This window comes from Erinaceus europaeus, chromosome 10 (genome assembly GCF_950295315.1).
Source record: "Erinaceus europaeus chromosome 10, mEriEur2.1, whole genome shotgun sequence".
Taxonomy (NCBI): Eukaryota; Metazoa; Chordata; class Mammalia; order Eulipotyphla; family Erinaceidae; genus Erinaceus; species Erinaceus europaeus.
The window spans coordinates 113,704,053-113,726,596 of record NC_080171.1 but is presented as its reverse complement, the minus strand read 5'-3'; the positions used below and the strand labels follow the sequence as shown (position 1 = coordinate 113,726,596).

Below are 22,544 nucleotides of genomic sequence, written 5' to 3'. Positions count from 1 at the left end.
GGAGAGAAAAGAAACTAGATCGAGATCATTATTTAACACTGTGTATGAAAATCAACTCAAAAAAAAAAAGAAAAGAAAAGAAAATCAACTCAAGGGGCCAGGTGGTGCACCGGGTTGAGGTCATATGCTACAGTGTGCAGGGATCTGGGTTCGAGCCCCCGTCCCCACCTGCAGGGGGAAAACTTTACGAGCGGTGAAGCAGAGCTGCAGGTGTCTCTCTCCCTCTCTATTACTCCCTTCCCTCTCGTTTTCTGTCTGTCTCTAGCCAATGAATAAAAAAAAAAGATTTAAAAGAAACTTTAAAAAAAATCAACTCAAAATGGATTAAAATTTAAAATAATGGATCTAAAAGCTGAAACTATGAGATACATAGAAGAAAACAGAGATGATATACTCATGAAAACTGATTACAGAGTTGTCTTTGGGAATTTGACTCCACCGGCAAAGGAAATAAAAGCAAAAATAAATCATACTACATCAAACTCAAAAGCTCTTGTACAGAAAAAATTAAAAAGGCAAGCTGCTGGTTAGAGGATATATTCGCACATAACAATTAAACAAGGCATTAATATCTGAAATATATAGAACAATTCCATTTATTATTAAGGTATGTAAACCAAAACCATACTGAGATACCATACATTTACACCACTGGGACTATAGCTTATGTCAAAAAAAATGGAAATAACATGGTGCAGGGCAGGGGGAGAAAAAGGGGCTCTAGTTGTTGACTGTTCATGGAAATGTAAATTGGTGCAAGCAGTATGGACAGTGGCGTGGCAGTGCCTCAAAAAACTTGAAAATGGAGATTTTGTGTATCCAGCGGTATCACATCTAGGTGCGTGAAGACACTGATTTGAAAACAGTCTATGCATTTCTGTGGCCATACCAGCATTACTCACAGTATCCAAGACATGAAAACCACCTAAATGGCCCTCTACTGATGGTTGGGTAAAGAAAGTATTGATTGATTAATATACCCGCATGAAATACTGCTCAGCTATTTAAAAAAAAGATAAAATCTTGACTTGTGTAACAGCACGGATAGAACTAAGAATTTAGAATATTTTAAAACTATAAAGAGACAGAAAATATATATAAAAAAAAAAGCAGGAGTCGGGCGGTAGCGCAGCAAGTTAAGTGCACATGGCGCAAAGCGCAAGGGCTGGCGTGAGGATCCCAGTTCGAGCCCCCAGCTCCCCACCTGCAGGGGAGTCGCTTCATAGGTGGTGAAGCAGGTCTGCATGTGTCTGTCTTTCTCCCTCTCTGTCTTGCCCTCCTCTCTCCATTTCTCTCTGTCCTATCCAACAACGACAACATCAATAACAATGAAACAAGGGCAACAAAAGGGAATAAATAAATAAGCAAAAGAAAGGGAAGTAAGGAGAGAGGGAGGGAGGAAAAGGACCTGGAAGATTATCACCTTAGTCCTTTTTTTATGTACTGCTGAGTAGTCTTCCTGGTCCAGTTTTGTATTCATTTTTCAAGAGAGAGAGATGAGAGGCACCACAGCACCACAACGCCATCCCTCTCCTCCAACAACATCTGTCCTTGGTCTTTCATGTTGTGTCAGAGCTCACACCAGAGTCTCACACACTCACTTCAGGGAAATGTCTGTTGAGAGTTTCTGCCCATTTTCTAATTGGGTGAGCTATCCCAGTGGGCCCCAGCCTTGACCTGTTAAAAACCAGTGTTGAAAAGTTCTCCTGCAGGACCCTCTTAGGCTAAAATTACTCATAACCCATAAACACTCTGCTCTCTCCCCGCCCGTTTTGATTTCTTCCCAGGCACTCGAGAAAGGAGTAGGGCTACAGTCACACTGTCACTGCTGAATCTGCCATCCCTTTTCCTGTCACAAGCTCTGAGCTGTGATCACACCCTGCACTCCTGCCACTGTGGCTCTGCAGCTTTTGCTGTTGCTACCCGGTATGAATTAACCCAGATGGATGCTGAGGACTTTTTCTTGGCAGCGCCCTTTGCATGATGTTCTTACTACCCACCCCGGGTTTCACTCACATCCGCTTTAAGGCTCCTACGTATAGGAAACTGTCCAGACCTGCCTCTGCTATGGGGACAGCATTTCCCGCTGTGGGAGGAGCTAGCTAGACAAAGGCAGGCCTGTCCCTAGAAACACCAGCTTCCCACTTCCCCCCCCCCCCCCACCAGCCTACAGAACCAGCAGAGATCAGAGCCAGACTACCCTGAAGAGTCGGTAGCAGCCTGAGTCTTCTGAAAAGGGCCTGGGGAGGAAGGGAGGCAGACTTTAACGTGAGTTGACAGTGATTACCAATCTGTTCCTGAGCCCAAGCAGCTGTTAGTGCCTAGGGAGGCTTGTGCCATTAACAGGTACAGCAGCAACTTCTGTGCGTTCCGTCTCCTCACCCACGTCTCGTAGTTTGGTTCTTGACTCACCACCCCATGCTGGCCCTTGGTTCCGAGCATCCTGTGTGGAGAGCTGGATTCAGCTGATGACAGCCGTAAACCCAGAATCCAAGGCCAACATCTAGGCTCATGCTCTGCAGCATTGCATTAATACAGACCTGCTGCATCAGGACTGGGAGGTGGCGCAGTGGATAAAGCATCAGACTCTCAAGCATGAGGTCCCGAGTTCAATCCTCAGCAGCACATGTGATGTCTGGTTCTTTCCCTTTCTCTCTCCTCTTATCATTCTTCATGAATATATAAATAAAATCTTTAAAAAAAAAAAAGAGCATAGAAATTAATGAGGAGGGGCCAGGCAGTAGCCTGCCCTGCAGAGCATACACATGAACATGTCCCTACTTAGAGGGAAAGCTTTGTGAGTGGTGAAGCAGTGCTACAGGTGTCTTTCTCTCTCCCTCTCTATCTCCCCTTTCCCTCTAAATTTCTCTCTGTCTCTGTCAACAAAAAGAGCACCAAGCTCCAGAAATAACCCTGGTGACAAGAAAAAATAAAGAATAGGGAGTTAGGCGGTAGCACAGTGGGATAAGTGCAGGTGGCACAAAGCACAAGAACCGGTGTAAGGATCCCGGTTCGAGCCCCGACTCCCCACCTGCAGGGGCGTTGTTTCAGAGGTAGTGAAGCAGGTCTGCAGGTGTCTATCTTTCTCTCTCCCTCTGTCTTCCCCTCCTCTCTCCATTTCTCTCTGTCTTATCCAACAATGACAACATCAATAACAACAATAACTACAACAATAAAACAGCAAAGGCAACAAAAGGGAATGAATAAATAAATATTTTAAAAAGTAAAGAATAAAAATAAGGACTAGGGAGATAGCATAATGGTTATGCCAAAAAAAAAAAAAAAAACTTTCATGCCTGAAGCACCAGCTATCACAGGTTCAATCTGCAGCAGCACCATAACCAGAGCTGAGCACTGCGCTTGTAAAGGTAAATAAATGAGGAAATAAGGGGCACTCAGTTGAGCACACGTTTCAACAGTGCGCAAAGGCCTGGGTTCAAATCCCTGGTCTCCATCTGCAGAGAAGCTGTACAAGATATGGAGCAGGGCTGCAGATGTCTCTCTGACTCTCTCCCTCTCTCCTTCCCCCTTCCCTCTCAGTTTCTTTCTATCTCCATCCAATAAATAAATAAAAAATAAATAAATAAATATAGGAAGTAACAGAAACAGGAATTCACCCCCAACTGATGGGTTAAGAAAGAAACCCTAAAAAGCAAAGTTCCTAGTGCGACGGAATTAGGCAAACTACCTAAAGAAGACTACAAGACAAGTTATAATGACATTCACTGAAATTAGAATGATGGGTGAACAAAATGACAACTTCAGTAAGGACACAGAAAGGTCCAAGCAGAAATCACAAAGCTAAAGAACAGAATAAAGCTGAGGCCAGGTGGTGGCGCACCTGGTTGGGCGCACGTTACAGCACTCAAGGACCCAGGTTCGAGCCCCTGGTCCCCACCTGCAGAGGGAAAGCTTTGCAAGTGGTGAAGCAGGCCTGCAGGTGTCTCTCTCTCTCACTCTCTCTTTCCCTCTGTATCTCCCCTGTCCTCTTCATTCCTGGCTGTCTCTATCCAATAAATAAAGATAATAAAAGTTTTTTTAAAAAATAGAATAAAGCTAAAGAATAAAGTATCATACCTGGTTAAGCACACCTAGTATTAAGCTCAAGAGTCAAAATAATAATAATAAAAAAATAAAATAAATTTTAAAATAAAGATCCACATGGGAGTCAGGCGGTAGCGCAGCGGGCTAAGCACAGGTGGCACAAAGCACAAAGACCGGCGTGAGGATCCCGGTTTGAGCCCCTGGCTCCCCACCTGCAGGGGAGTCACTTCACAGGCAGTGAAGCAGGTCTGCAGGTGTCTATCTCTCCCCCTCTCTGTCTTCCCCTCCTCTCTCTATTTCTCTCTGTCCCATCTAACAATGACGACATCAACAACAACAATAAAATAGCCACAACAACAATAAAAAAAACAACAAGGGCAACAAAAGGGAAAATAAATTAATAAATATTTAAATAATAATAATAATAATGAAAAAAAAAGGATCCACATAAGGATTTGGGTTTGAGCCCTTACTCCCCTTGTGGGAGGAGGTGGGGGGTGCTTCACAAGCAGTAAAGTAGGTCTGCAAGCGTCTCTTTCTCTCTCCCTATCTCCCCCACCCCTCTGAATTAGTCTCTGTCCAATTAAAAAAACATCACCAGAAGTGGTGGAATCATAGTGCTAGCACCAAGCCCCAGAGATAACCCTGAAGGCGAAGAAGGGGAAAGGGAAGAGGAAGAAGAATAATACAGTGGTTGTGCATCTCTGTTTGAATTTTAATTTTTTTGTCTCCTTGGTGAACTCCTTATGCTCTTGCAGCTTTTTTTATTGATTGATGTTTTTAAATCTATTTTTATTTGTTTTATTCATTATTGGATAGAAATATAGAGAAATTGGGAGGAGAGTGGGAGATAGAGAGAGAGAGAGAGACACCTACAGCCCTGCTTCACCACTCAGGAAGCTTTCCCCTGCAGGTGGGGACCAGGGCCTTGAACCTAGGACCTTGCACATTATAATGTGTGTGCTTAACCAGGTGCACACACCTGGCCCCGATTGGTTTTTTTTTTAACCACCAGAGCACTGCTCAGTTCTGGCTTCTAGTGGTTTAGAGTGTTGAACCTGGAACTATGGAGCCTCAGGCATGAGAGTCTCTTTGCATAACCATTATGCCAACCCCCATCTACTTTTTTTTGCCTCCAGCGTTATCACTGGGGCTCGGTGCCTGCACTGCCAATCCACTGCTCCTGGAGGCCATTTTTGCCCACTTTGTTGTCCTTGTTCTTGCCTTGTTGTTGTCGTTATTGCCATTCTTACCATTGATGTTGTTGTTGTTGGATAGGACGGAGAGAAATGGAGAGAGGAGGGGAGACAGAGAGGGGGAAAGAAAGACAGACACCTGCAGACCTGCTTCACCGCTTGTGAAGCGACCCCCTCCCCTGCAGGTGGGGGCCCTGGGGCTCGAACCTGGATCCTCACACTGGTCCTTGTGCATTGCACCATGTGTGCTTAACCTGCTGCACTACTGCTCGACCCCCACCCTACTTTTTTTTTTAATATATATTTTGATTTTACTTTTTCTGTTTTTAGATGAGATTGTCTTATGTAAGTGTCATTGTGATGGCTTCTTCTTCTTTTTTTTTGACCTTGCTGGGGCTTCACTACTCTGAGTTCATTTTTTTTTTTTTTTGGACAGAGAGAAAGAGACTGAAGAAGAGGGGCAAGATACTATAGCACCAACATCCCCCTGCTGTTATATGGACTGGACTCAGGCCAGGGCTGTGCACATGACAAAGCAGGGGCACTACCTAGGTGAACTGTCTTGCCAGCCCAGATCTTCATTAATGATTCCTCCAGTGCTGTGGCTTCATCTGTTTCCCCCTCGAAACGCATTACCTTTAAGGAACTCCACCTTCTTTCACACAGATATTTCCTGCTTAAGAATTTGATTTCCTGCAGGTGACACCGAGATTATAGAGTAAGAATTGCCCGCAGTGCCTCTTGACCCTCTTCTCAGCCCCCAGTGTAATCATTATGGCCACTTCTCCTGTTGACACAAGTCACAGGACTGGCATGGGCCACTATTCCCTTTGAAAAAATAAGATATCTGCCTCCCTGTATGACTGTTTTTTGTTTTTATGTGACTATCAGGCTGTTTTGGAAACTATCATTTTCTTTTTTTTTTTTTAATTTTTTAAAAATTTATTTTCCCTTTTGTTGCCCTTATTGTTTTTATTGTTGTTGTAGTTATTATTGTTGTCGTTGTTGTTAGATAGGACAGAGAGAAGTGGAGAGAGGAGGGGAAGACAGAGAGGGGGAGAGAAAAATAGACACCTGCAGACCTGCTTCACTGCCTGTTAGACGACGCCCCTGCAGGTGGGGAGCCAGGGGCTTGAACCAGGATTCTTATGCTAGTCCCTGCGCTTCGTGCCACGTGCGCTTAACCCACTGCGCTGCCACCCGACTCCCGGAAACTATCATTTTCTAACACAGTTTGAAACCAAGGGATAGGATGCTTGTTATTCTTAAGTGTGCCTGGACTATCTCTCTGGCCCTGTAATATTTTTCTCTTTCTTGAAAAATGTCACTGGCAGGGCCAGACAGTGGCACATCCAGTTGAGCACAGTTGTGACCATGCACAAGGACCAAGGTTCAAGGCTTCAGTCCCCACCTGAAGGGGGGGGTGCTTCACTAGTGATGAAGTAATGCAGATCTCTCTCTCTCTCTCTCTCTCCTTCCCCTTACCTCTCAATTTCCCTGTCCTATCAAATTAAGAATAATAACAACAACAATATATATTTATATTTTTATTAGTGATTCAATAATGAATATATATATATTTCTTATTTATTTATTTATTTATTCCCTTTTGTTGCCCTTGTAATAGATATCTTTTTAAATGTCACTGGGATTTTGAACTGAACTCAAATTCCCTGTAGATTGGGTACTATGGGCACTTAATTTTTTTTTCACCCCACGAGCACAGAATATTCCATCTGCTTGTGCACCCCGCTTATTTTTCATCACTGCCGTGTACTTTTACTGCCAAGGTTGAATTTGTTCTTCGGCGATAGTTCACCTCGTAGAGCTCACACGTTGCCGTGTGAAAGACCCCAGGTTCAAGCACTGACACTCCACGGGCTCACTATTCAGGGAAGCTCTGTGGGTGTTGGGGTGCTGCTGTGGCTTCTGCCGCCCCCCTTTCTCTCTTTCTTGCTAAAATGAACTGTGAAGATGTGGCCGAGGAAGGCTGCTCAGTGGTACATCTCCAAGACCCTGGCTCTTGCCCCCGTGCCTAAGTAAAAACTAAGTAAACTGTATTTTATTCTTTTTGATCCAGTTATACCTAGGGTTGTTTTCTTACTTTCTCTTGCTGATAGGTACCAATGTATAAAAACAACAAAAATTTGTATATTTGATACTGCAAGTTTTCTGAATGATTCTAATGCCATTTGAGTGAAATTTTTAAGGGTTTCCACACATTTCACCTGCAATAGTGACAAGTTTTCTTCTTTCTGATTTGAATGCTTTTAATTTCTTCTTACCTGTATGCTCAGGTTAAAATTTCCAATACTGTGTTGAAAGAAGCTGTGAGAGTGAATATACTGTCTTTGTTCCATGTTCTAAAGAGAAGGTAGTTATGTCTTCAAGTATTTACATATATTTGGAGTCAGATAGATGCTTTGTTAAAGATTTTGGGGGTGGGAGGGGGCGATCAGAGCATCAGTCAGGTACATACAGTACCAGTGACTTAATTCAGGACTTCATGTCTGAGAATTCAGTGCTATATCCACTAGACTGTCTCGCTGGCTTATGGATACTTTGTTTTTGCTTTCGAAGGGAAGAACTAGAACTAATATTTATGGATAAATGGATTTTTCTTCCGCATTAGAAAGCATCTTGAGCTATGTAACAGTTGGTTAGCTGCCTTGTGAAAGTAAACAATCTTCTGTCACACACACAATGAAAAACAGAGATTCTTGCCCAAACGTTGTATTGGTTTAACATTGGGTAATAATATTGTAAGAATTTAGAAGTATAGCGCACGTGGCGCAAAGCGCAAGGACCAGTTTAGGGATCCTAGTTGGAGCCCCGGCTCCCCACCTGCAGGGGAGTCGCTTCAGAGGCGGTGAAGCAGCTCTGCAGGTGTCTGTCTTTCTCTCCCCATCTCTGTCTTCCCCTCCTCTCTCCATTTCTCTCTGTCCTATCTAGCAATGACAACATCAATAACAACAATAATAACTACAATAAAACAAGGGTGGCAAAAGGGAATAAATATTTTTTAAAAAAAAGAATTTAGAAGTATAGAGTCACTCCTACATGTGTGTACGTGTAAATCACCACGCACACAAGTAGCACTCATCTTTGTCCCAAATGGTGGTCTGCCATCTTTTTAATGGCAGTAGTAGTCTATGGAGTATATATCTTTTTTTTGGCCTCCAGGGTTATCACTGGAGCTTGGTGCCAGCCCTATGAATCCACTGCTCCTGGCAGTCATTTTTTTTACCATTTTATTGGACAGAACAGAGAGAAACTGAGAGAGGAGGGGATATAGAGGGGGGAGAGATAGAGAGACACCTGCAGACCTGCTTCACCACTTGTGAATCGTCTCCCCTGCAGGTCAGGAGCCAGGACCTTAAACCTGGATCCATGCACAGGTCCTTGTGCTTAGTACAATGTGTGCTTAGTACTAAGCTGGATTGCCCGCCGCCCAGCCCCCTATCCCATAATTTCTTTATCCAGTCATCTGTTGATGGGCATTTAGGTTGATTCTATATTTGAGAAATTGTGAATAATGCAGCTATAAATATAGGCGTACATATATACTTTCAAATTAGTGTTTTTGTGTCCTTTGGATATATACCTAACAGAAGTATTGCGGGATTATAAGATATTTACACTGTTGTGTTTTAAGGACTTTCCATACCATTTTGCGTAGATGAAGCACTAGTTGGCACCCTACCTGGATTATACCAGCTGTCCTTTTTCTCCATGTCCTTGTCGGCATTTATTATTTCTAGTCTTTTTGGTATAGACCAATCTCACCTGTGTGATGTAGCATCTCACTGTAGTTTTAATTTGCATTCACCGAGAGAAGTGATGTGGAACATTTTTTATGTCTGTGGGCCATCTGATATATATTGTATATCTGTATATATCTTCTTTGGAGAAAGATCTATTCAAATATTTTACCCATTTTTTTATTTGCTGACTCTGTTTTTGTTGTTGAGTAGCTTGATTTCTTTATGTTTTCGAAAATACATAGATATCAAAATTAATGTACGTAATATGTAAATAAAGATGAATACAAATATATTTATATTAGATGTCAGTCCTTTGTCACATGTGTGATATGCTAATATCTTCTCCCAGTTGCTGGGCTGCTTTTTCATTTTTGTGGTAGTTTCTTTTGATGTACAAAAGCTTTTTGAAAGCCTTTTAAGATTCATTAGTGAAGCCATCTGGGCCTGGGCTTTGTTCCTCGGGAGACTTCTGGTTACTGATTGATTTCTGCAGTGATTGATTGGCCTGTCGAGGCTTTCTGCATCCTGCTCAGTTAGTCTTAGGGGGAGGTCTGATTCTAAGAATGTCACCACTTTCATCCCTGATATTTTTTTATGATGAGTCTCCCCCTTTTTTTCTTAATGAGCCCAGCAAGAGGTTTACAAACAAGCCACTTGCCACAGTGCTGCTATGGAGCCTGAGCTGCAGAGACCAGACTCTTCTTGCCTGGAGATCGATTTTGTATGCAGTGATCATCACAGTAGCTCAAGGATGGTGAGAGAGAGACAGCCAGCCAGAGAGACGCTGGTTATGAAAGTAAGCTTTTGTGGTGTTTTCCTTCTTTTTTCTTGGAGTGTGACCTTTTAAAAAAGTAAATGAACAAGTGGTCCAGGAGATGTCACAGTGGATAAAGCATTAGGCTCTCAAGCATGAGGTCTTCTAGTTCAATCCCAAGCAGCACATGTACCAGAGTGATGTCTGGTTCTTTCTCTCTCTGCTCCTATCTTTCTCATAAATAGATTTTAAAAATATTTTTAAAAAATAGGAAATGAACAGAAGAATAAGAATAGTAGCTAAATTGTGGTCCCCTGGGTTTATATTCATGGAATATAGAAAAGAAACATTTTGTTCTTGTATATTTAGAAAAATACATTGCCAGAGGATAAAAAAAAAAATAGCCAGCTGTTATCAAGTAAGTGGGAATATACAAGTGTTAGTTCTTCTGGCCTACGAGCCAATTATAACTGAAAGGAACAAGAAGAGCTAGCAGAGGTGGCACTGCTTATGAAAACAAGATTCTGCATCAGAAAAATAGGCTCTCTTTTTATGCCTTCATAGAATTCCTCTTAAAAAGATGCTGTTTGGGGGCTGAGAGACAGCCCACCGCGTGGAGCACTGGCCTTACCATATGTGAAGTCCCAGGTCTGAGCCCCGGCACTGCCTGGGAGCATCATTCCACTGGGGTAGCCAATGGACGGCGGAGGAGTTCAGTCGTATCACTTCTCCTTTTCTTTCTGCTTTCTATCTGACAGAAAAGAAATTTAAAGAATCTGCCTGGGAGTGCAAATATAGGAACTGTGTTTGCAATATGATTACAAATGGAATTGTGCAAGTGTGAGGACCACACACACACACAATATAAATATATGTATATACATATGCATATGTGTGTGAGAGAGAGAAACTGTTTTAGAGGCCAGGGGATAGCTCATCTGGTAGAGTGCACACACTGCCAAGCACCCAGATTGGAGCCCCTGGAACCACATGGGAGCACCATGCAAGGCGCCAAGTGGAAGGAAGCTCTGTGCACAGTGAATCAGTGTTGTGTGTATTCTTTCTCGCTCCCTCCCTTTCCCTCTTTCTAACTGACATTTAAAGGGGGCCAGGGTGGAGGGACGGGTGTTCAGCAGAAGCAGCGGAAGCATGGAGGCACAAAGTCCCAGTGTCAAAAATAAACAGATGCTATTTTATATAAAACATGAAATAGAAATTAGTCTTGATGTTCCTGTTTATCTCAAGATAATACTTGTTTTTCCCTGTTGATAATTTCAGTAAAGTGTTATTTCTTTTTTAAAATTTTTTTATAATATTTATTTATTCCCTTTCGTTGCCCTTGTTGTTTTATTGTTGTAGTTATTACTGATGTCGTTGTTGTTGGATAGGACAGAAAGAAATGGAGAGAAGAGAGGAAGACAGGGGGAAAGAAAGACAGACACCTGCAGACCTGCTTTACCGCTTGTGAAGCGACTCCCCTGCAGGTGGGGAGCCGGGGGCTCAAACCATAATTAACCTGCGCTTAACCGCTGTGCTACCGCCCAACTCCCTTAAGTGCTATTTCTAAGTGTCCGAGTAATCGTCATTTTTTTTAAATTTCTTTATTGGGGAATTGATGTTTTACATTTCACAGTAAATACAATAGTTTGTACATGCATAACATTTCTCAGTTTTCCATATAACAACACAACCCCCACTAGGTCCTCTGTCATCCTTCTTGGACCTGTACTCTCCCCCCCCAACCCCTACCCACCCACTCCAGAGTCTTTTACTTTGGTGCAATACGCCAATTTCAGTTCACATTCTTACTTGTGTTTTCTCTTCTGATCTTGTTTTTCAACTTCTGCCTGAGAGTGAGATCATCATATATTCAACCTTCTGTTTCTGACTTATTTCAATAACTTACCATGGAGTCTTCAAGGTCCATCCAAGATCGGCTGAAAATGGTAAAGTCACCATTTTTATAGCTGAGTAGTATTCCATTGTGTATATGTATATATATATTACAACTTGCTCAGCCACTCATCTGTTGTTGGACACCTGGGTTGCTTCCAGGTTTTGGCTATTACAAATTGTGCTGCTAAGAACATATGTGTACACAGATCTTTTTGGATGGGTATGTTCGGTTCCTTAGGATATATCCCCAGGAGAGGAATTGCAGGATCATAGTGTAGGTCCATTTCTAGCCTTCTGAGAGTTCTCCAGACTGTTCTCCACAGAGGTTGGACCAATTGACATTCCCACCAGCAGTGCAGGAGGGTTCCTTTGACCCCACACCCTCTCCAGCATTTGCTGCTGTTACCTTTTCTGATGTATGACATTCTCACAGGAGTGAAATGGTTATCTCATTATTGTCTTTATTTGCGTTTCTCTGACAATCAGAGACTTGGAGCATTTTTTCATGTGTTTCTCAGCCTTTTGGATCTCTTCTGTGGTGAATATTCTGTCCATGTCCTCTCCCCATTTTTGGATGGGATTATTTGTTGTCTTGTTGTTGAGTTTGGTAAGCTCTTTATATATTTTGTTTATTAGCCTCTTGTCTGATGTAGGGCATGTAAAGATCTTCTCCCATTCTGTGAGGGGTCTCTTGGTTTGGGTAGTGGTTTCTTTTGCTGTGAAGAAGCTTTTTAATTTGATGTAGTCCCATAGGTTTATGCTTGCCTTAGTCTTCTTTGTAATTGGATTCGTTTCATTGAAGATGTCTTTTAAATGGAGAGAGAAAGGGAAAACAGAGAGGGGGAGAGAAAGACAGGCACCTGCAGACCTGCTTCACCGCCTGTGAAGCGACTCCCCTGCAGGAGGGGAGCCGGGGGTTCAAACTGAGATCCTTATACGCATCCTTGTGTTTCGCACCATGTGCCTTAACCTGCTACGCTATCACCCAACTCCCAAAACTTCTTTTTTAAATTTATTTATTTATTTATTCATTCATTTATTCCCTTTTGTCACCCTTGTTTTATTGTAGTTATTATTGTTGTTATTATTGATGTCGTCATTGCTGGATAGGACAGAGAGAAATGGAGAGAGGAGGGGAAGACAAAGAGGGGGAGAGAAAGACAGACACCTGCAGACCTGTTTCACCACCTGTGAAGGGACTCCCTGCAGGTGGGGAGCCAGGGGCTCAAACTGGGATCCTTACGCCGGTCCTTGAGCTTCGCGCCAAGTGCGCTTAACCTGCTGCGCTACTGCTGGACTCCCCCCAACTAAGGATTTTTTAAATTGATTCTTAGTCCAATTATGCCTACTTATAAATTAATTAAACTCCAGGAGGAAAGATTTATTTTATTTTTTTGATAATTTAATACTGATTTACAAAATTATAACTGGGATATAATTCTTTTTTTTTCAGTATATGAAAAGATACTTTATTTTTTACTATATAACATGTCATGGATACACCAGATTACATCTTCCCAAATAGCAAGTGAGACACAGATTAAGATTTCTTTTTGATTCCTGAGAATCTCAGCATCACCTGTCTTTTGGAGGGTTCACCTGCTTTTGACATCTATGATACTGTCCGTGAGGATACCAGCAGTGCTTGGTAGTAATGAACATTATGCTAAGTTGCTCTGTCATGGGTCCCTGCTCCAAGTTTTCACTGTTTTCTTCTAACCTAGGTTTTAGCATTTGATCATGTGTCTCTCCGTTACTATGTACAGGATCTGGTCGAGGGAGAGGCTTTGTGTGTTCATATGGAACATATGAAGGGTGGTAGCAAACTATTGTCCTGCCATTCGATGTCAAAGCAAGATCTACGTTGCAGTTATAGTCATCTGGAAGGGAGGGATATGTAGATTTATGATGAGCACGATTTAAAGTTCCACTTCGAAGTGGAAATAAATGTCTCAAGACAGTTCTGTTTGATATCGCCCACTTTACTGCTTTTAGTGCCATGGTGAGTCAAGAACTTATCTTTCACGGGTGACCACCCCTTTCACGGGTGGTCACAGCAAGGAAGCCATCTTACCTCCATCCGGGTCCTGGGGAAACATCACTCCATGCTGACAAGGGTATAATTCCACACTGTTCCCACCACCAGAGTTCTGTGTCCCCATAACCTCCACTGGAAACTACAGTAGTTCTCCCAAAGTCACAGATATGGGTTGACTATTATTTCTATATCTAGCTATATTTATATATATTTCTCCTACCTCATTTTGTTTTATTTTGTTTTGTTTGTTTTGTTGTTGTTTTTGTTTTTCCTATGGCCCTGCCTTCTCTTCCTTTCTAAGTTACACCTACACCTGTTACTACTTCCAAATATCCTTCCTTTTTTCTCTTCTCTCCGTGGGTCCTGATAGAATTGGAGTTCAGAGCACTCTAGTCATCTTCCCCTAACATTTTCCCCTCTAGGAGTATGGACCAAAATTCTTTATGGTGTGCAGAAGGTGGGAGTTCTGGCTTCTGTAATTGCCTCTCTGCTGGACATGGATATTGGCAGGTGGATCCACACCCCCAATCTGTTTCTATCTTTCCCTGGTGTGGTAAGGCTCTGGAGAGGGTAAGATTGTCTGCCCATAGAGATTAGGATGGAATTATAGTAGCATCTGCAACTTGGTAACTGAAAGGCAATAAGATATAAAGCAGGACAAAATGTTTAAAAAACAGAAACCAAAGAAATAGGAATAGAGCAGATGAGAATAGGGATTTTAGGATGGAAAGAAGCTAGGAAATCTATTTTAGGTATGTTCCTAGGGGACCATGACTTTAGTAAATTTTGCCTGGATTTGATAACTAGCATGTGGGTGGACTAGAAATACTGTCTGGGAAGATGATGTCGGAGTTGAGAACAGGGCTAGAAAGCTGCATCAGGACAGGGAGTACCTCCCAAACTTGAAGAGAATATGTAAATATAATTAATTGTTTGCCCCATCGATCTGACCCAGGACCCATATATATTCACATATAGCACAGGAGCCTGTATAACCTCTGAGTCCCTGCAGTCTGAGCTCACAGTCTGTGGTCACAGCTGGGAACATTCTAGGCAAGAGGCAAGATTTCTTTCTTTTTTTTTTTTTTTTAATATTTATGTATTCCCTTTTGTTACCCTTATTGTTTTTCATTGTTGTTATAGTTGTTATTGATGGTGTCCTTGTTGGATAGGACAGAGAGAAATGGAGAGAGATGGGGAAGCCAGAGAGGAGGAGAGAAAGACACCTGCAGACCTGCTTCACCGCCTGTGAAGCAACCCTTCCTGCAGGTGGGGAGCCGAGTTCGAACCGGGATCCTTCCGCTGGTCCTTGCGCTTTGTGCCACATGCACTTAACCCACTGCGCTACCACCTGACTCCCTGAGGCAAGATTTCTAAGTTACAGTTGTTTAGCATAAAAACCTATCAAGTGGGAGTCAGGCAATAGCACAGCGGGTTAAGCGCACCGGTGGCACAAAGCGCAAAGACCAGCAGAAGGATTCCGGTTCGAGCCCCCGGCTCCCCACCTGCAGGGGAGTCGCTTCACAGGCGGTGAAGCAGGTCTGCAGGTGTCTGTCTTTCTCTCCCCCTCTCTGTTTTCCCCTCCTCTCTCCATTTCTCTCTGTCCTATCCAACAATGACAACATCAATAACAACAACAATAATAACTACAACAATTAAAAAAAAACAAGGGCAACAAGAGGGAATAAATAAATATTAAAAAAGAAAACCTATCAGATACCTTTCTCCTTATTTTAATCCTGCATTTCATTCTTTTTTTAATTTTTTTTAAACTTTTTTAAAAGATTTTATTTACTTATTAATGAGAAAGATAGGAGAAGAGAGAAAGAACCAGACATCACTCTGGCACATGTCCTGCCAGGGATCGAACTCAGGACCTCATGCTTGAGAGTCCAAAGCTTTATCATTGTGCCACCTCCCGGACCATCCAGCATTTTATTCTAACAAAAAAAAATTCTGTGGTCCGGGAGGTGGCGCAATGGATAAGGCTTTGGACTCTCAAGCATGAGGTCCCAAGTTCAATCCCCAGCAGCACATGTACCAGAGTGATGTCTGGTTCTTTCTCTCTCTCCTATCATTTCTCATGAATAAATAAATAAATTCTTTTTTAAAAAATTCTAAAAATGTTTTCTTTCAGTTTCTTTATATTTGGTTGTTCACATATATAAGATGTTACTAAATAAAAGTAACTTCTGTGCAAATTGGTTTTGCCCACCAGTCTAATCATTCTCAATTTCCTAAAAAGTCCGACAGACGAGGACAAATCAGATACTAGATTGCATCAGCTTGATGTGTCATCATCATTGTGCATCCTTTAAAACCAGAAGATGACTAAAGTGAAATGGAAAGAAGTTTCTTTACTGTTCAGGAAAGGGTGAAACTTTCGCAGTATGATTACAGATGTGTAGGGGGTCGGGCGGTGGCGCAGTGGGTTAAGCGCATGCGGCGCAAAGCGCAGGGACCGGCGCAAGGATCCCGGTTCGAGCCCCCGGCTCCCCACCTGTAGGGGAGTCGCTTCACAGGCGGTGAAGCAGGTCTGCAGGTGTCTGTCTTTCTCTCCCCTTCTCTGTCTTCCCCTCCTCTCTCCATTTCTCTCTGTCCTATCCAACAACGAATTACGTCAACAAGGGCAATAATAATAACCACAACGAAGCTACAACAAGGGCAACAAAAGGGGGGGGGAAAAAAAGGCCTCCAGGAGCGGTGGATTCATGGTGCAGGCACCGAGCCCAGCAATAACCCTGGAGGAGGAAAAGAAGAAAAAAATAATAATAATAATAATAATGATTACAGATGTGTAGAACACCCGTGTGTACAAAGTCGGGAAGGATTCTTATCTAGGGTGTTGGAGTGGGGACTTGAAGGTATGTCTCTGTCGTAAAACCATTTGGCATAAATAAAAACTCATGTTAAAGCATGGAGTTGGGGCATGAGGTGGTGGGTGTGACGGCTCTCGCGTGTCAAGTAGAGATGGCAGGTGCAGCGCCTGCACAAGCAGTGAAGCAGGTCCATGAGTGTTACTTCCTGGTCTCCTTCTGACCTGTTTCACTGCTTGTGAAGCGACTCCCCACACAGGCAAGTGAGGAGCCAGGGGCTCAAACCAGCATCTTTGCACAGGTCCTTGCCCTCTGTACTGTGTGCGCTTAACCCAGTGCGCCACCGCCCACCCCCCTCTTGCCCTGTTTCTATGGGAAGTATTAACCTGTGAACAGATACCTACCTGCTCAGAAACTTTAGTTGGTCTTCCCACTTCCCAGATAGCCAACTTGGACACCCCTAACCATCGTTTGAGCTCTTCAGACCTCTGCCATCTGATTCCAACCGAGTGTTACACTCAGTGCAGGCATCAGACACCAAATTGAACTTCTCTGTCTTGCTCAACAAAGTGCATCCTGTTGGGTGTGTGCATTTTTAAAGGGAGCTTATTTAAGGCATTTTAGTTGTGAAGACAGCAAAACAACAACAGCAACAAAAAGATTCCTGTCTACAGCAGTAGGTTGTTTCTGTCTGTACACAGCTGAAATAGCGCGTGGGGAGGGAGAAGGGAGTGGAGGGACACAGCCTGACATTAAAAGGGAGGAGGCGGACAATGGTGGTGGGCTGTTTGCTTTGTGCCCTTTATATTCAAGTCGCAGCCTCCGCCTCAGTCAGCTCCTTAAGAAAAAATGTGATACTTGGGCAATTTTCTATGCAGCCTCCTCCAGAACATTATTGAAGGCGCTCTCTTTCTTTCTTTCTTTCTTTCTTTTTTTCTTTCTTTCTTTCTTTCTCCATAGTCAGTGTTAAAAGGCACAGAATTGTGTCTTTTTGAAGTGTGGCTCTTACAGCTGTCCAGTCAAGGTATACTAAGAACTGTGTCTTCATATTCTGAAAATAAAATACAGAAAAGAAGTACTTTCTGATCACTATCTCAGTTGTCTCACACAGGTCTTTATTTGTTCCATCTAAGTATTTCTTTAATACCTCGATGGAGAAAAAAAATGTTTTGATTTAAAAAAAAAAAAAACTGGATAATGTTTCAATACTGCTGTGAAGGTATCCCACACACCCCACTTCATTACAAGTAGCTGTTAGTCCTGTACAAGAAAGGAGTAGAATGGAGTTTTTTTTTTCCCCAAAAAATATTTAGAAAATAGACATGGAAAGGAGGACAGAATTTTAGTCTTTTGATAATGTATGTATAAAGCAGTGTGTGTCATAAAGACATTCCTGAAAAAAATGTTACAAGACTGTAGATACACCATGGTATGAGTAGTTAGTCACATCTTTTAAATGCGTTTGAGAAACAAAATAAAGCAGTCACGGTTTAGGTATAGAAAATACATTTTATCCTTCCCTTTATTCAAACAGTCTGTCAAAAATGCAATTCATTCACATAAGGTCTTGCCTGCACGGATCTGAGTGGGAATCAGTAGTTTCTTTGTTCATCACTATGGAAACAAGTCAGCCTACCCCGCACGCACGCTGTTAGATCAGCAGAGGATGCTCAGATCCTGTGTAGCCTCATCAATGAGCGAGTTGGTGCCGGCAGCGCCTAGCCTCCAGCCCTTCTTCTCCCAGGAGCCGGGCACCATGCAGGACACGCCCCGGAGGCTCTCAGCCATGCCCTTCCTCAGCGCCTTCCTCCAGGGTCGCCGCCACTCCACCTCGGACCCCGTGCTGCGACTTCAGCAGGGTCGGCGCAGCTCTGCCGCCAAGATGCTGTCTTCATCCTCCCTCCAGGTGATGGTGGCCGTGGCCGCCGTCCGCGGTACTGAGAGAAGCCTAACTTGCCCTGAGAAGAAAAGTAAAGTTCTTTTTCTTTCTAAAGATTGGCAGAGCTTCGAGTTTAAACTTAAGAAATGTGCATCTATCTATGTTTTTTAAATGTTGATAATCCTGCAGTCAGTGTTTTAGAAAGAAATAATTGAGTGTTGTGTTTTTGTTTGTTCTCTTTTAAATAATGTAGTTTTTGAATAGAACTCATCCCCTTGTGAAAGATCTGCTCTTATGGTTTCTTCCTCTTCACTACCAATCCAGCCTGTGGAAATTATCCCTGGTGCTGAAGAGATAGAGTACTTTGATGTAAAAGAAACTGCTTTATTCCTGACAGTATGAAAAAGGGCTTCACACCAGCTGGTCATCTGCGACCCTGCAGTCACAGAAGTTGCATCCTATGTTGTTGTTCCATTTGGAGAGGAGAATTTTGAATCCCCCTTGCCTTATGTATTGTAGGAATCTCAGGACGTCCGGCACCAAAATACACAAAAGTAGGAGAACGTTTACGACATGTCATTCCTGGACACATGGCCTGCTCCATGGCGTGTGGTGGCAAAGCATGCAAGTATGAAAACCCAGCTCGCTGGAGTGAGCAGGAGCAAGCCATAAGAGGGGTCTACTCGTCCTGGTGAGTAAGTCTGGAACTGTCACTGCCGCTGCACAGGAAGAGGGAATGCAGATGCCCTGCTGCTGGGAGCAGAGCCTTTGAAGTCAGCGGCCTCCCCCCCACCCCCACCCCCCTCTTACCTTGCTGCTTGATGTGCTGTGTGATCTTATCTGACTCATGTCTGGAGCTTTGAACTTGGTTCCTCATCTGTCAAATGGAAATGACTTTGGAAAACCACATAGGTTTTCTTTTTCTTTCTTTCTTTTTTTTTTTAATTTTACTGGATAGAGACAGAAATCAAGAGGGAAAGGGGAGCTAGGGAGAGAGACAGAGAGATATCTACAGTACTACTTCACTCCTCACTCATGAAGCTTTCCCCCTACAGGTGGAGACTTAGTAGGGGCTTGAACCCATGACCTTGTGTGTGTAATGTGTGCACTCAACCAGGTGTACCACCAAGCTGGCTCCAGCTTTTTTTTTAATTATGAGAAATTATATATATGCAAAATAGCTTATATATATATAAATAATAACAATGTGCAGCTGTAAGTTTGAGAAATTTTGAGCTACATATGTAGTTTTTCAGTTTCACATGGGTGAACTTTAACCTCATTTAAATTCTGTTCCTACATTGTTTATGAAAGGATACACTTTCACACACATGTTTTAAGTCTGCCTTAATAGGAGAGGACTTAAACTACCAGTTGTCTGTTCAGTCAACAGTATAAGGTGTTTGCAATGTTTATGGCATGTCAGTGCAACTCACTCATTATTGAATCATACTGCTTTTATTATTAATACTAGACTTCCAGATAGACCTTTTTGATGTCCTGATAGCTCCAAAAAAATTCTGGTAATCAAATTACATGTGAATCATTTTGTATAGCAAGACTCCATTTATAAATTAGATACTTGGGGGGGGCAGGGATAAATATCATAATGGTTCTTGCAAAGAGATTCTCATGCCTGAGGCTACAAAGTCCCAGGTTCAGTCCCCCACACTACCATAAGCCAGAGCTGAGCAGTGCTCTGGCTAAATAAATAAATAAATTAGGCCCTTGTCAATCACATTACTTGTAATCCACACATCTTCATGTTGAATTTGCTGGGTCACTTGTGTGGCAAGGTAGTCTGAGCCCCACTCTCACCGTGGTTCTCCAAGACCACATCTTAAACTGTGACAACCTGTCTTGAAGAATGTTGTTTTTTTTTTTTTTTTTTAAAAAAAAAAAAAGCAAATGCTGCTTCTCAAGTGTGGGTGCTTAAGTAGTAACACAACTTAAGTCACATGAATATTCTTGGTTAGCTGTTGACTGAACCACCTGACTCTTTTTCATTTTTGCTGCTAATTTTTTGTTTGTTTTTATGATAGGTAGATAGACTCGACAGGTAGATAGATAGATAGACAGATACAGAAAAAGTGAAAAAGACCTCAGCTCTGAAGTTTCCTCCAGTGCAGACTCAAACCTGAGTCACGCACTTGGCAATGAGCCCGTCCCACCTCTAAGGCTGTCACTTTGCGTCTGTCTGCACCTTTTCCTAAGTACTTATAGTGGGCCCCAAACCTTTAGGCTCCCTGGTAAATTTCAGGCATGGCTCCCTGCTCTTTCACTTCTCTCAGGCTCATGTGCCCCACACTTTGGATCGACTACCCAAGATGGCTTTTACCAGATCTCTGGTTAGAAATTTGACCAGGCAGTAAACGAGAGCCCACAGAGGGTGACCGCTGTTTCTTGGGCCTGCGTGTATCTGTGCATTCATTAAATACTTGCTTACTGGCCAGATATTGTGTTTAACATTTGGAAAGTATGTCTCACCTTTGCAAAATTCTCATGGAATAGTCATTGTTAATATCTTTTTATCAGTGAATGGAGATCCAAAGTGATTTGAGCAATTTGCTGCACAACTGAAAAGTAGAAAAGCCAGCTTTTAAAAACAGGCCAACTTGACTCTGAAGCCCCTATTTGTTGCTGTTGTTAAATTAGAGTAACTCCGCGTCTACTAAGGACTTGCTGTCCCCTCTGTGTTGACTTTTCACACAAACCTATAACACAAATGCTAGTTTCTCCATATAACCCTTTGGATATCAAGCTGCACACTGTTTAGTCCTGAGAACACTTCCCAGTGCCTTCCTCACCTAGTAACCTTTGGATAATTATCCAGATTGCTGCCTTTGCTCCTAGGGTGAGCCCTATGTCCCCCTCGAATCTCAAGACAGTCCTTGAAAATATTTTTACAGTTGTCTGTAATAATTGCTTTATGTTCTGCTGGGGTTTTTTCCCAGTGATTTGAGAAGCTAGTATTTATTGAAATCCCTCCCTAATGGTGACGCAAAATTCAAGCCAAATATGTATGAGAAGAGTTTTACCTTACGAAGTTGTTGAAACCATAAAAAGCAGAGGCTTGACACCTTGCACACTCAGCCCTTACAGCTGGAACATCTGTATTTTTTGTACATCTCACCCACTCTTCCTACTGTCTGCAGGGTGACTGAGAATATCCTGGCCATGGCACGCCCGTCTACTGAGCTTCTGGAAAAGTACTGCATCATTGACCAGTTCCAAACGTAAGAACTTTACACAATGCTCACCGGCCTTAAAAAGCCAAGCCATGGACTGGCAAATAGTTTACTTGGTAGAGTGTGCACTTTACCAAGCATGGGGCCTTGGGTTCAAGCCCAGGTACCACATGGAGCTCTATTAATAACAGAGCCATGTTGAGCTGTCTCTCCTTACTATGCATCTGTCTCTTTCAAAAATTAATAACCTGAGGATGACATTTACCTGTGATATAGCATATGCAAAAGTTCTGAGTTCATTTCCAAAAGTTCTGAGTTCATTTGTAATTCATTTACTACAAAAAAAAAAAAACAGAAAAAAAGAAAATTTAAAGCCAGCTTGTGTTTTCTCTTCCATTAACTTCAAACGGAAAATCACTTTTTTCTTTAACAGTAAGCACTAAAGTGCTTATTTCAAATAAGAAATGTTGGGATTTGAGAGTGATCAACAAGGTTTATTAGTGCCGAAAATGATTCATTTCAAAAGTACTGTCAATACTACTCGACTCTTTTTCTTTTCTTTTAAGCCATGGTATAAAAACAGTGATCAACCTGCAGCGCCCGGGTGAACACGCCAGCTGTGGGAACCCTCTGGAACAAGAAAGTGGCTTCACATACCTCCCTGAGGCTTTCATGGAGGCCGGCAGTAAGTCCTCCCACCTCCTGTCAGTGAGTGATCACAGGCAACACTCGGACTTCTGCCTGCTCAGCGATTGGGTTGAAGAGGGGATGAAAATAAACTGCACTTAGCAGAGCTCCCAGAAAGGACGGCCAGCTGACTTTAACTTCAAATAACGCTGCCGTTCTTTCTTAGTGTTGCTGCCGGAAGTATGGGACTTTTCTTCAAGTGAGAGGGAAACTCTAGAAATAGTGCTAGCGGGAGTTGTGTGGTAGTGCAGCGGGTTAAGCGCATGTGGCGCAAAGCACAAG

General features: G+C 42.7%; 2 protein-coding genes across 8 annotated transcripts in view; one reads left to right on the top strand and one right to left on the bottom strand.

Annotated features, from left to right (window-relative positions):
* The window catches only part of PTPDC1 (protein tyrosine phosphatase domain containing 1), a 75,564-nt gene that overhangs the window by 29,925 nt on the left and 23,095 nt on the right, over window positions 1-22,544 (top strand). For 5 of the 7 annotated variants that reach the window (XM_060200554.1, XM_060200552.1, XM_016190857.2 and 2 more), the window contains 3 exons: window positions 18,907-19,078; window positions 21,543-21,623; window positions 22,142-22,260. In XM_060200554.1, the coding sequence (XP_060056537.1) occupies window positions 18,978-19,078; window positions 21,543-21,623; window positions 22,142-22,260 (301 nt within the window). In that variant the 5' untranslated portion in view covers window positions 18,907-18,977. Of the gene's footprint in view, window positions 1-11,225; window positions 11,705-17,899; window positions 18,479-18,906; window positions 19,079-21,542; window positions 21,624-22,141; window positions 22,261-22,544 lie in introns of those variants that run through there. The other 2 variants (XM_060200555.1, XM_007529197.3) reach the window with 2 other exon arrangements.
* On the bottom strand, window positions 12,910-13,658 carry LOC103118946 (large ribosomal subunit protein mL42-like). Its single transcript, XM_060198974.1, has one exon. The coding sequence runs from the start codon at window positions 13,653-13,655 to the stop codon at window positions 13,230-13,232; it is 426 nt and encodes a 141-aa protein (XP_060054957.1). The 5' UTR covers window positions 13,656-13,658; the 3' UTR covers window positions 12,910-13,229.

Coding starts and splice junctions, on each gene's coding strand:
- LOC103118946 (XM_060198974.1), bottom strand. CDS start 13,655: ATGGCACTAAAAGCAGTAAAGTGGGCGATATCAAACAGAACTGTCTTG.